The sequence below is a fragment of the Aegilops tauschii genome, chromosome 5 (genome assembly GCF_002575655.3).
Source record: "Aegilops tauschii subsp. strangulata cultivar AL8/78 chromosome 5, Aet v6.0, whole genome shotgun sequence".
Classification (NCBI taxonomy): Eukaryota; Viridiplantae; Streptophyta; class Magnoliopsida; order Poales; family Poaceae; genus Aegilops; species Aegilops tauschii.
This window is the reverse complement of record NC_053039.3, coordinates 125,041,960-125,055,701: the sequence shown is the minus strand read 5'-3', so window position 1 is coordinate 125,055,701 and position 13,742 is coordinate 125,041,960. Positions and strand designations below refer to the sequence as shown.

The 13,742-nt window shown below is 58.4% G+C and overlaps 1 protein-coding gene across 2 annotated transcripts; it reads left to right on the top strand.

The window, feature by feature from the left end:
* Positions 1–347: 347 nt before the first annotated feature.
* Positions 348–13,456, top strand: LOC120964404 (uncharacterized). Of its 2 annotated transcripts, none has more exons than XM_073499967.1 (2): positions 348–1,296; positions 1,503–13,396. In XM_073499967.1, the coding sequence occupies exon 2, from the start codon at positions 5,053–5,055 to the stop codon at positions 5,917–5,919; it is 867 nt and encodes a 288-aa protein (XP_073356068.1). In that variant the 5' UTR covers positions 348–1,296; positions 1,503–5,052; the 3' UTR covers positions 5,920–13,396. The 2 variants fall into 2 exon arrangements, 1 of the variants encoding a protein (XP_073356068.1); XR_005756510.3 differs by having other exon boundaries at positions 355–1,296; positions 13,112–13,456.
* The last annotated feature ends 286 nt before the right edge of the window (positions 13,457–13,742 follow it).

Sequence of the window (13,742 nt, the reverse complement as noted above, 5' to 3'; positions counted from 1 at the left end):
GATGATGTGGCAAAGAAGCAGTAACATAGGTAGATATCGTAACATATATAATAAATGCTATACTACTATGTGTCATGCATGGCCATAAATACGGCCATCTATGATATATACTCCCTCCGTAAACTAATATAAGAGTGTTTAGGTCACTATTTAGTAATCTAAACGCTCTTATATTAGTTTACAGAGGGAGCTAGTACTACTGTATGATACTATATATGCACTATGGAGGTATGTACGTAGTATCATACACTAGGGTGGGTCTATTATGATAACACCCTTAAGACTCTTATTCTAATAACAAAAACCGCTTATTCTGATAACACCTCCTAACCTCAGCCCACCCACCCACGAACGCACTTACCTCCACATCTCTTCCTCCCCTGTCCCCTCGATCCCCTCCGCCTCCACCACCATTCTTCCCCCCCAGCCAGCTCCCAGCACCCCCAACCCCAGCGCGCTGCTGGCCATCCCCCCCATCCCTCACCCCCACGCCCCAGATCCGTCGCCCCGATGCGCAATAGGAGCAGTTACTAGCCCGGATGTGTCGCCGGGAGCCTACCACCCCGGCATCCCCCTCCGGTGAGCTCGCCACGGGATCCGGGCCTCCCCCGACCCGCCTCGTGACCTACCTCCCCCGCGCTGGCCCGCACCACCTCCGTCCAGCCGTCGTCCCCCAGCACACGCGCCGCCGCCGCAGACCTTCGGATCTTGGCCGCCGCCCAGCCCACCGCGCCACACCGGCACCTCCCCGGTCATCTACTTCCTCGCGGGCCGCATGGCGGGTCGCTCGATCTGGCCCGCACCACTTCTGCGTCCCTCCGGTGCCGCCTCTCCCGGATGGAGGTCTACCTGCGCCGCACCTGGGGACACAGAGGAGGCGGAGGCTCTAAGCCGCTAGCCTTCCCCACCTGCAGCACCTGGGGAGTGAGCAGCACGGCAGCTAGGAGAGCAGCGAGAGCACCACCGCTCCTCACCTCCCTCGCTTGATTCTTGCAGTTCGGTCGCACACACCCATGCGGTTTGTCCCTGCTAGCACCCATGTTGTCTTCCTACTGATGGCGAGCAGTGCAGATAAAATATCGTTGCAGGTAGTTGTGGTCGTCGATGTAGTTCGCACGCACATGATGGCGTGACGGCGTGCAGTTCCGACGAGTCAACCCACCTCCTCATGTCCCCCGAATCGGATACGACAAGCTCTATCACCACGCGCCGGCGGCCGGATCCCCACCTGCGCGCGTGCAGCCGGACTCCTTCCTCCACCGCAAATCTGACCCCCGTCGCCTCCTTCTCATTCAGGTGACCTTCTCCCCAACCTCTCTGCCGACCCCCTTTCCTCGTATTTCGGCGAGGTCCCAGCCACCAACTGCATGCAGTACGGAAGTGCGAGGCCATGCGCATCCCGTCCCAGAATTTTTGTTGTTCAGAATAATTTATAGTGTTTTCAGAAAAACTGATGAGTAGTGCAGTACAGTTCAGAAGCTTTCGTTTTGTACATTTTCCAGTGCGTTGATGCAGTTCGTTGAGGGTGAGCCCTCGCAGTCTCCGGCATGTGTCGTGCAGTGCGGTGCACGCGTTCGTGCAGTCCGGTGGCGGTGCCGATGTAAGAAGTGCGGTGAGCAGTTTGTCGCCAATCAACCCCTCCTACTCTGTTCGAGCTCCTTGCCGTGGGCTCCTCAATGGCGCCGGAGTGGACGGATGATGGGTCAGGATGGCGATGGCTCCGGTTGCCCAGGGCGAGGGCCCCCTCTCTGCAGCTCACTAAAGTTTGTGTCGGTGTACAAAAATAGGGACACGCTTTTGTACCCCTTTACTTGTGCACGGGCAGTCGGAGCCGCGCCCACGACCACATCAAGCAGAACAGGGGAGGTGAGCCAAGGTAAGACCGAAGCCCAAGACAATCAAAGCAACGTCAAGGCCAAGACTACAAAGAGCAGAGGGACGAAGCAGGTTCCCCCGGCAAGACCCTTGCCGGGACAGCTCGCCCCACACCAACAAAGCGAGCCACCCTTGAGCCCACGCCCCCAGCGCCATCATCAACGTGGGGCCACGGCTCGGGAAGGCACCTCTGTGGTGGCATCCAGATCTTTGTGAAGACATATTCAAGATCAGATGAGGATTAGAAGACGACGATTCTCGGCAAGATCCCTGCCGAGGAAGGCCACCAGACCCCCGGCAAGGACCTTGCCGGGGACGACAGCACACCACGGCAAGACCCTTGCTGGGCCACCCGGCAAGGCCCTCGCCAAGGACGCCAGCGGTGCCACTGCCAAACCCGCGTCGGACAAGCTTCCATCACCGTTCACATGCAGCTGCCAGCCCAACCAGCTGGACGGGCACCTGCGTGGCAACATGCAACTCTCAGGCCAATTCATCGAGCGCCTGCGTGGCGGAATGCAGATCTTCGTGAAGGCTCCGCCACCGCTCCACCTCAGCTGCCCGGCTGCCTACATGGCACCACGCACCTCATTGGCCAGGGCGCGTGTCAAGGCGAGAAGGAGCGGTGACGGACGGGACGGGACGGGCCTCGCCCCCGTCCCCAATGAAGCAAGGGACACCTAAGCTATGCATTAAATGCATCTTGTCCTGTAATACGAGTGATAAGCTCAGAGCACTGTATGCCTTTCCACCTCCTGTGTGTCACTGTGGCAGCCCCTTTCAACTATAAAAGGAAGCCCATGGCATACTGGAGAAGGATTCGGCTCTTTCGAACCACGCACTGACCACAGCTAGTTCGAGAGCTCAAGAACTCTCAGAAATACACCCACCAAAGCAGGACTAGGGTTTTACGCATCCTCGCGGCCCGAACCTGGGTAAAAGATCCTTGTGCTGTCTACTAGCCCTGCTCTCCTCACAACCCTGCGCCCCGGCAACCGTAGTAGGGATTCTTGTGATCCTATAGGCGTCGTTCCACACAGACATCTTTGGCGCGCCAGGCAGGGGGTGCAATTGTGAGAATCTGGTCTGGTAGTTAGCCTAGTAGTTCTTCGTCGCCATGGCCCCTAAGAAGAAGACGGCCACGACGATCGGCTCGTTGGGAGCCGAACGGCCCGTGCCGGTGCGGACGAGCAGCGGACCGGTCGCAGACAGGACCCGGGCCGCGGCCCGCGAGCACCAGCATCGCCTAGGCAGTCGGAGCCTGGCGAGCGGTGTCGTTCGCGTGCCAGACGACCGGCTACACGTCGCCGGATCCAAAGACGGAGTTGGGCCCCCCGTAGGCGGCGCGGGGCCCTCCAGGGGTGTCGTCGTGCCGACTCCGGGCGGCACGGCGACCTCCAGGACGCCTACACCGGCGACCACCGTGCGTTCTTCCAATGGTGCGCGCGCTGAACAGCGTCACCCCGTTGGTGACCCTGGGCACCGCCGTGGGAAGAGCCCTGTGCGTCATCGGCCAGATGAAGGGGTTCAGCACGCTCGCCGAAGCACTGGCGAAAATGGCACGCAGCCGCTGAGTCGTGACGGGGCTCCTTCTAACGTAGTTAGAAGTCGAAGCGCACCGCGATCGATGCAGCTGTCGCCGCCGCCCACACCAGCGGAAGCTTTTATCGCGCGTGCAGCTGCTCCTCGATTTCCCTCCTGCTGCGGAGACGCTCGACGAGTGGAGGGCCACCATCCGGAGCCTCGTCGCCGTCGCCAACAAAGACGATCCGCGACCAGCGGGGCCCTCGGGTCGGCGCCCCACCGAGCCACCACATGCTGGCGCTGGGAGGACCGAGGAAGCTGCGACCATGGTGCACTCTCCTCCTCGCCAGCCGCCGCGGGCATCGGCCCGTCGTGACGACGCTTGTGATAACATCTCCATAGCGTCATCCGACCCGCGGACCCTCCGCGACCAACGCCAGGTCCTTCGGGAACGAGCTCACGAAGACGCTCGAACCACCGTCGAGCGTCGGCGCGAAACGCGCCGCCAGTCGGACAAGCGGGCAGGACCCGCTATGGACCACCCGGCACCGGGGGGCTCCGGCGGCCTACCTTACGAGGTGGGCTGCCCGGCCTTTACCCGTGAGCTGCGGCAGTTTCAGTGGCCGTCCCACCGCACGTTCAAGCCCGACGTCGGCGAGAAGTACACTGGCAAAACCCATCCGTCGAGTTCCTCAGCATCTACACCATCGCGATGCAGGCTGCTGGGGCTCGCGATGACAAGGTGCTTGCCAACTATTTCCCGCTGGCCCTCAAGCCCAATGTGATGTCTTGGTTGATACACTTGCCGGTGGATTCCATTTCTTCTTGGTCGGATCTATGCCATGAGTTCATTGGCGCCTTCACAGGAGGCCACCAAGCTCATGGCCAGGCCAGTGATCTGCACATCATTCCCCAGAAGGAAAGGGAGACCCTGCGCAAGTACATCCAGAGATTCAGCCCGGTGCAGTACAACATCCCCGACGTTCATCCCGCCGCTGTGATTAGCGCGTTCCACCAGAACGTGCGCAATCGCAAGATGCGCGAAGAGCTGGTGATGACCAAAGTTAAGGACGTGGCCGAGCTCTACGTTCTGGCCGATAGGTGCGCCCGGGTTGAAGAGGGAAGGAAGTACCCCGGCGAAGACGCCGGCGCAGAAACCGACTCTACCGATGAAGACGCCGCTACCCCGACGAGGAAGGGCCGACGTCGCAACAGGAAACGCAAAGGCAAGACCGTGCTTGCCGTTGAGGGATCTGATGACACCGGTGCCGGCAAGAAGGTCAAAGCAGATGCCCCGGCAAGGAGATTGCCGGGTGCGCCGCCTGCCGAGCCTTGGCGGCTACCGACAAGCCAGGAAGCTCCGGCAAGCAATACTGCAAGATCCACTGCACCAAGGACCACGACCTCCAGAACTGCCGGCAAGTCGAGCTGCTTGCTGAGAAGCAAAAGGCTGAGTACGAGAGGCGGGACAAGGAGAAGGACCAGGACGGTGCGGAGGGGTCCGGCAAGAAGCATGGTGGCCAAGGAGGCCGCCCCGGCAAGGACAACCAGCAAGAGAGGCCCGCCCGGGGCCGCGCCAAGAAACAAGAAGACGATGATCACGACGAGGACGACAAGTCTGGTGAGCAATGGTTCCAGAAGGCTACGGAGGCCATGCGCGATGATGGCGGGGCGTCGCTGCATACCTCTCATCGCCAGCTCAAGCAGTGGGCGCGTGAGATTACAGCAGCAGAGCCGTCGTTCGACGCTCAAAAGCCGCTGAAGTGGTCTAGCACGCCCCTCATCTTTGACGCCGAGGACCACCCTGACCGCACTGTCGCGGTCGGGTGTTTGCCATTGTTGGTCTCACCAACGATACGCAACCTCAGAGTGAACAAGATGTTGGTTGACGGTGGGGCCGGCCTGAACCTGATCTCGCCTGTCGTGATCAAAAAGTTGCAAATCCCTGATGGAGACCTTGAGGAAACGGGCACGTTTCAAGGGGTCAATCCGGGGAGGAGCCAACCGAAGGGAAAGGTCACACTTCCCGTGACGTTTGGAGGAGAGTTGAACTACAGGACGGAGAGGATCGTCTTCGACGTAGCCGAGATCCCCTTGCCCTACAACGGGATCCTCGGGCGCCCAACACTAGCCAAGTTCATGGCAGCGCCACACTACGCCTACAACATGCTAAAGATGCCTGGGCCGTTGACCATCATCTCCGTCACCTCTGACAAGAAGGACGCGCTGATCTGCGCCGACCAGCTCTACCGGGAAGCAGTTGCAGCGGCTGCCGCCAAGGCACCTGCTCCTGCCGCTGAAGCCCCGGGAGGAAAGAAGAAGCCCGGCAAGACCTCTCGCACCCACTCCGGCAAGCGCACCTCCTCGGAGTGTTGTGCTACCGTCGAGGACGTGCCAGAGAGCTCTACCGACAAGAGCAAGAGACCCAGGGCCGAGCCGCCGCAGACCAAGAAGGTGCCCGTCAGGGAGGATGGCACGGGAGGGGCCTTCACCATAGGCTCCACCCTCGACAGCAAATAGGAAGGTGCGCTCGTCACCTTCCTGCGGGCGAATATCGACGTGTTTGCATGGCAAGCATCCGACATCCCCGGTGTTCCCAGGGAGGTGATTGAGCACCACCTAGCTGTCTATCCCCACGCGCGGCCCGTCAAGCAGAAGGTCAGAAAGCAGGCTCTGGAGAGGCAGGAGTTCATCACAGAGGAGATCAGGAAGTTGGAAGCGGCAGGTTTGGTGAGAGGAGTGCTCCACCCGACGTGGTTGGCCAATCCGGTAGTGGTGCGCAAGGCGAATGGGAAGTGGAGACTGTGTATTGATTACACAGATATCAATAAGGCTTGCCCTAAGGACCCCTTCCCGTTGTCGCGCATCGACCAGATTGTTGAGTCCACGGCCGAGTGCGATCTGCTATCATTCCTCGACGCCTACTCAGGCTACCACCAGATCTTCATGACGAAAGAGGATGAAGAGAAGACAGCATTCATCACCCCATGTGGTACGTATTGCTTTTTAGGATGCCTTTCGGGTTGAGGAGTGCTGGCTCAACGTTCGCAAGAGCAGTCCAAATTGGTTTTGAACCTCAGCTCCATAGAAATATGGAGGCCTACATGGATGACATAGTGGTCAAAACCAAGGACGGGCCAACTCTTGTGCAAGATCTGGAAGAGACATTTGCTAACCTGCACAAGATCAACCTCAAGCTGAACCCTGAGAAGTGTGTCTTCGGCGTTCCGTCCGGCAAGCTTCTCGGGTTCTTTGTGTCACAGCGCGGGATCGAGGCAAACCCGGACAAGATCAAGGCTATTGAGCAGATTGAGGAGCCCAAGCGGATCAAGGATGTACGTCGGCTCACCGGCTGCGTTGCCGCCATGAGCCGATTCATCTCCAAGTCCGCCGAGCGTGCCCTTCCCTTCTTCAAAATCTTGAAGAAGGCAGGCCCAATAGAGTGGACCCCAGAAGCCGAGGCAGCACTGCATGATCTGAAGAAATACCTTTCCTCCACGCCAATACTGGTTGTGCCAAGACCACAAGAGCCGTTGCTGCTGTATCTGGCGGCGACGAATCAAGTGGTCAGCGCCGCACTGGTGGCACAGAGAGAGGTCGACGAGGAGGCAGCAATGGCGGCAGAATCAGCGAATGGCAAGCCAAAGACTCCCCCGACAAGGCCTGGTGCCGACAAGGCGCGGCCCCCGCCAGAGTCTGGTGCCACCAAGGCAGTGCCCGCGCAATCGAGTGAGGTGGTGCCGAAGAAGAAGATGATGCAGCACCCGGTTTACTTCGTCAGCTCCCTCTTGCAGGGGGCTAGGTCGAGGTATTCCGGCGTGCAAAAATTGCTCTTCGGCCTCCTTATGGCCTCGAGGAAGCTGTGTCACTACTTCCAAGCCCACGAGATCACTGTCGTCACCCACCTCCCGTTGCAACGGATACTGCATAACCCAGACGCAACCGGAAGGATTATGGAATGGGCCTTGGAGCTACCAAGTTTCGGTTTAAAGTTTGAAAGTACCTCAACAATTCATAGCAGAGTCTTGGCGGAGTTCATCGCAGAATGGACCTCGACGCCTGACGAAGAAATCCAGGAGACCACTCTCCCCGGCAAGGAAGCAGACCGCGACTGGATCATGTACTTTGATGGGGCTTTCTCGCCGCAAGGCGCCGGTGCCGGTGTGCTGCTCGTCGCACCCACCGGAGAACACCTCAAGTACGTGATCCAGATGCACTTCCCCAGGGAGATGTCCACCAACAACACTGCTGAGTACGAGGGATTGCTTGCCCGTCTCAGGATCACGGCAGACCTCGCGGTTAAGAAGCTCATCGTCAGGGGTGATTCGTAGCTCGTTGTCAGGCAGGTCAACAAGGATTATCAGAGCCCATTGATGGAAGCCTACGTAGATGAGGTGAGGAAGCTGGAGGAACGCTTTGACGGTATCCAGGCGGAGCACGTCCCCCAAGCGGAAAACGACATCGCCGATTACCTATCAAAGCGTGCCGCATTCAAGCTACCTGTGGAACCAGGTACCTTTTTGCTCCGGTTAACTCAACCATCCGTCGAACCATCAGCGGGGCAGAACAAGCGGAGGAAATCAAGTCCCGGCAAGTACTTTCCTACCGAGCCCCCTGGGGCTGCCGACAAGGGTGCTGCCGCGGACGCTGAGCCTGCACAAGAGCAACTGGCTCCGGCATGGCGTCAAGCCCTGGCCGTAGAGACAGCCGCTCCCATGGCAGAAGAGATGCCTTTGGTCCTTGCCGTCGAGCCCCAGGCTCCGACATGGGCGCAACATACCGTCCAATTCCTCCAAACAGGGGAGCTTCCTGAGGAGCGGGAAGAAGCGGAGAAAGTAGCCCGTCGGTCCGCGCTGTACCAGTTCGTCGATGACGTCCTGTACCAGAGAAGACCGAACGGTGTGAAACTCAAGTGCATCGCCCGGGAGGAAGGACTAGAGCTGTTGGCAGAGATACATGGAGGCATATGTGGCTCCCACATAGGGTCGAGGGCCCTTGCCGGGAAGGCGTTCCGGCAAGGTTTCTTCTGGCCCACCGCCCTCCAGGATGCGACGGCACTAGTAACCAAGTGTGAAGCATGCCAGTTCCATTCAAAAAAGTTTCATCAACCATCTCAAGCCCTTCAAACAATCCCTCTCTCCTGGCCATTCTCGGTTTGGGGGCTCGATATACTGGGCCCTTTCCCCCGCGTTGTCGGGGGCTTTGAGTACTTGTACGTTGCAATCGACAAGTTCACAAAGTGGCCGGAGGTGGAAGCATTGAGGAAGGTGACTGCTCAGTCAGCCGTCAAGTTCTTCAAAGGACTGGTCTGCCGTTTTAGTGTGCCAAACAGAGTCATCACCGACAACGGCACGCAGTTCACAAGCCACACCTTCTTGCAGTACATCCAAGACCTCTGCAGCAAGGTCTGTTTTGCTTCCATGGCACATCCATGGAGCAACGACCAAGCGGAGAGGGAAAATGCTGAAATGTTGCAAGGCCTGAGAACGAAGACCTTTGACAAGCTGCACAAGAGTGGAAGGCGCTGGATTGATGAGTTGCCGGCGGTTCTTTGGTCGATCAGGACGACGCCAAATCGAGCCACCGGTCAGACACCTTTTGCCCTGGTATACGGGGCAGAAGCAGTTCTCCCACGGAACTCATATATGGGTCACCTCGAGTGCTCGCTTATGATGAGCTTGAGCAAGAGCTGTTGCGCCAAGATGACGCGACGCTCCTTGAGGAAGATCATCTTCGGGCGGCTGTGAGAGCGGCACGCTACCAGCAAGCCTTGCGCCGCTACCATAGCCGCAAGGTTCATGCCCGAAGCTTTGAGGAAGGCGACCTTGTTCTTCGGCGCGTTCAGTCGGCCAAGAATTCCAACAAGTAGACGCCGAAGTGGGAAGGCCCTTATCGGGTAATACGAGTCACCAGGCCTGGCGCAGTCCGCCTGGAGACCGAGGATGCCGTCCCAGTGAGCAACTCCTGGAACATTGAGCATCTTCACAAGTTTTACCCGTAAGGCGCGGCTTGCCGGGTATCCCGGCAAGCCACCTTTTGTACAAGCTTTGTCGGCAAGGCATGTGACCCTTTGTACAAAGCCAGGCGCAGACCCTAAGCATAAATAAATGAAGCGCTGGCGCCCTAAGTCATAGCATGCATGCTAGGTCGAGTCTCTTCCTCGGTTAGGGTTGATAGTGCTCAGCAGCGACTAACCCCTAGCTTAGAGGTCAAGTGCGCGTCTATCTGTTCCTCTTCTGTCCTTTTTTGGTTCGCAGGGCACATGAGCACTTCTGCTGAGCTACTTGGAAGAAAGGAAACGGACCGGCGTCCCGACCCCGGCAAACCAGAGTTGCCGGGGGCTACAAACTCGAGGATCCGACCGCGGCAAGATAAGACTGTCGGGGGCTGCAAATCCAGATAAATCTTTTTATCCCCTGTCATGCATTTCGAAACAGGACTGGGGCATGTGAAGCCTCGTTTTTATCTCTAGGCTGCCGTGCTCCCTTTTTTCCTATACCTAAGGATTATTTCCTGGGTCCGGATTTGGTTGTAGCCGCGGCGGCAAGGAGGTAGAACGAGGAGCCTGAAGCCCACTTCATCCCTGCCTCCGCCAAGAGCGCGAGAACGGCCGAATGGAGTGGGGGGAATGGCAAGGCCTGTTGCCGGGCGAAAAACGTTTATCTTAAACAATAACGAGAATTCGCTCCTTGTCGCAGGATTTACCCACGAACGAAAAGCCTGGCAAGCATCTCTTTTTCATTAAAAACATCCCATACAGGTACAGTTCGTACAAAATGAAAAACATGGACAAAGGGGATTACAAGCTTTAAATTTAACAAGGCCCGCAGGCTTACAAATTAAAAGAAGAGATAAGGTGCCCGTGATCCTTTTCTTGTCCCTCTCCTCAGGAGGCAGGTCAAGGAGGCGAGAGGGCAAAAGGGGCGCCTAGGCGAGCTACGAGCAGCAAAAAGCACCAAGAGAACACCTCGGTGGCCGCCCACGGGCGGGCTGGTGATGACGGTGCCGGAAAGGAGCTGGAAGACGAGGCGACAGGACCGGCAGTACGGGATGAAGGCGTCGGTGCCCGTGTACTCCGAGTTGACGACCTTGCCGCCCGCCCACTTCCTCTTCCGCAACCTCCCGACGCCAGCCGCCCCAGGAGACGGCCCCGAGAAGTTCAAGGAGCTGGCCCCGCCCCGGCAAAACCCTGCCGGAGGAGCGGCCAGGTGCCGATGCTGCTGCTGCCGCACCCGCCCAGGCGCGGGGCGTCCGACGCCTAGTCGGACTCGTCCCCGCTGTCCTTCTCGTCACTTTCGCTCGAGGAAGAGCTTCCATCGTCGGAATCTCCATCAGAGGAGCTCTCCATGCAGCATTTCAGGCGAGTTCCAAACTCTCCAAAGACCTTGACGAAGAGCAGGCCGTCCTCCATTAATTTGAAGTAGAGGACGAGCCCCGCCGTCAGGCTATGGATGCGGGCGAGCGTCTTCCATCCACGGCGGAGGTACATAACCCGAGGAGCCGGGAAGTCGACGTCAACCCGCGTGCCCCCGTTCCCACAGCCCCTCATGTGCAACCTGAGGGTCTGGGGCGGGTCACGCTCCATCACCCGAGCTAACGGGGCAGGGAGACGAAGACGACGATGCGGAGGCCGGCGCAGCCTGATGAAGAACTTGCAAGGCTGGTCTTCAACGTGGCCCTCCATCGGGAAGGGCATCGTTGGCAGTGGCAAGGCCGACGTGCTGCCATGTCCTCCTCTTCCCCGAGCGCTACGGCCTCTGCCCCGGCCTCGCCCACGGCCTCGCCCCTCCCCCTTCCTCTCGCAGCCGGTTCCACCACCGCGGGCTCAGGAGGAGGAGGGACACGCTGTCGAGCAGCGACCCTCGCCGCCACCGTCGAGGGACCAGGATTCCCCTTCTCCATGGCGGCTGAGAGGAAGAAGCAGAAGCAGGAGGAGATAGAAGATGGAAGAATGCGGGATGCCATCCCCCTTCCCCCTCTTTATAAAGGAATGGGGTTGAGGCTCGGCCGCCCCGCTCGGCCAATCCAGACACCGGAGGCGCAGGGAATCAGGACCGACCCGCTGCCCAAACCAGCGACGGCCCGGTTTCCCGCCTCCACCGTTTGCCACCCCGAGCGCATGAAAGACGCGTGGCAGACGTGCAGAACTGAGGGGACGGGTGAGGCGACCTCTCCCCACCCCGTGATCGTGGGGAGTGGACGCCTTGAAGACCGCACCCCGGCCCCGCTCAATAAATGAGCCGCACCTCCACGCCTCCCTCTTTTTACGGGGAGGGCGCGAGCCGCCTCTTTACTGCGAAATGATGCATGCTTGTGAAAACCGCCCCACGCATGCCACCCACGCCACGCACGCCCCTCCACGCAGTGCCGGGCGCACGGGTTGTGGGAAGCGGAGCGCGTGAAGAGTCTTACCACGGTAAAAACCGCCCCACCTGCCGGCGCACCATTTTGGGCCTGGCCCAACAACGTGTCGCGCTTATGTATGGCCCAGGCCCGGGGGCTCCTGTCGGTGTACAAAAATAGGGACACGCTTTTGTACCCCTTTACCTGTGCACGGGCAGTCGGAGCCGCGCCCACACCAAGCACAACAGGGGAGGTGAGCCAAGGTAAGACCGAAGCCCAAGACAATCAAAGCAACGCCAAGGCCAAGGCCACAAAGAGCAGAGGGACGAAGCAAGTTCCCCCGGCAAGACCCTTGCCGGGCGGCCTCAGCGGCCCCGGCAAGGCCCTTGTCGGGACAGCTCGCCCCACACCAACAAAGCGAGCCACCCTTGAGCCCACGGCCCCCAGCGCCATCATCAATGTGGGGCCAGGGCTCGGGAAGGCACCTCTGTGGTGGCATGCAGATCTTTGTGAAGACATTCAAGATCAGATGAGGATTAGAAGACGATGATTCTCGGCAAGATCCCTGCCGAGGAAGGCCACCAGACCCCCGGCAATGTCCTTGCCGGGGACGACGGCACGCCACGGCAAGACCCTTGCCGGGCCACCCGGTAAGGCCCTCGCCAAGGACGTCAGCGGGGCCACTGCCAAACCCGCGCCGGACAAGCTTCCACCACCGTTCACATGTAGCTGCCATCGCAACCAGCTGGGCGGGCACCTGCGTGGCAACATGCAACTCCCAGGCCAACTCATCGAGCGCCTGCGTGGCGGCATGCAGATCTTCGCGAAGGCTCCGCCATCGCTCCACCTCAGCTGCCTGGCTGCCTACATGGCACCACGCACCTCACTGGCCAGGGCGCGTGTCAAGGCGAGGAGGAGCAGCGACGGACGGGACGGGCCTCGCCCCCGTCCCCAATAAAGCAAGGGGACACCTAAGCTACGCATTAAATGCGTCTTGTCCTGTAATACGAGCGATAAGCTCAGAGCACTGTACGCCTTTCGACCTCCTGTGTGTCACTGTGGCAGCCCCTTTCAACTATAAAAGGAGGCCCATGGCATACTGGAGAAGGATTCGGCTCTTTCGAACCACGCACTGACCACAGCTAGTTCTAGAACTCAAGAACTCTCAGAAATACACCCACCAAAGCAGGACTAGGGTTTTACGCCTCCTCGCGGCTCGAACCTGGGTAAACGATCCTTGTGCTGTCTACTAGCCCTGCTCTCCTCACAACCCTGCGCCCCGGCAATTGTAGTAGGGATTCTTGTGATCCCATAGGTGTCGTTCCACACCGACAGTTTGTTTTGCAGCTCACTGAAGTTTGCTTTGCAGCTCGCTTGCTGGTACAGTGCATTGGCAACGCCTTCGTGCAGTTGAAGCAACGTGTGCGTGCAGTACGTCCGGCGAGTGCGTGTGGTTCAGCGGCTAAAAGCATTTGCATTCTCGCTATGTTAATGTGTGTGGTTCAGTGCATTTTATAAAAAGTGCAGCAGGGTTATATTTTTCTGTGTGATTGTAGTGTGGAGACAGAAAAAAGGACTATCTGTGTGGATTACTCAGTTTGTAAAATCTTTTCTTTGTGAAAGCAGTGCGCTCAATGAACCGAAGAAGTACATATTTCAAAGTTCATTATCAAAATATGTATAAAATAAAAGAAATCAGGAAGTTCGTTTGCCCGTTTGATGCAGTGCGGTTTTCAGTTTAAAAGCAGTGCGGTTTTCTTTCTTTTCTTTACAAATTTACGTCCCACAAAAAATAAATCATGCAGTCCGCTAGTCCGTCTGATGCAGTATGGTTTTCAGTCTAAAAGCAATGGGGTTTACTTAATCATTTTCAAAAATTTGAGTCCCCAAAAAAGAAACCATGCAGTTCTCTTACCCGTTTGATGCAGTGCGGCTTTTCGTCCGACGCAGTGCGGTTTTCAGTCGGATGAAGTACCCACGTCGATTTGTGTGTCGCGAAA

What these genes read in the sequence shown, in the direction of transcription:
- LOC120964404 (XM_073499967.1), top strand. Translation starts at nt 5,053, where the DNA reads ATGCGCGATGATGGCGGGGCGTCGCTGCATACCTCTCATCGCCAGCTC.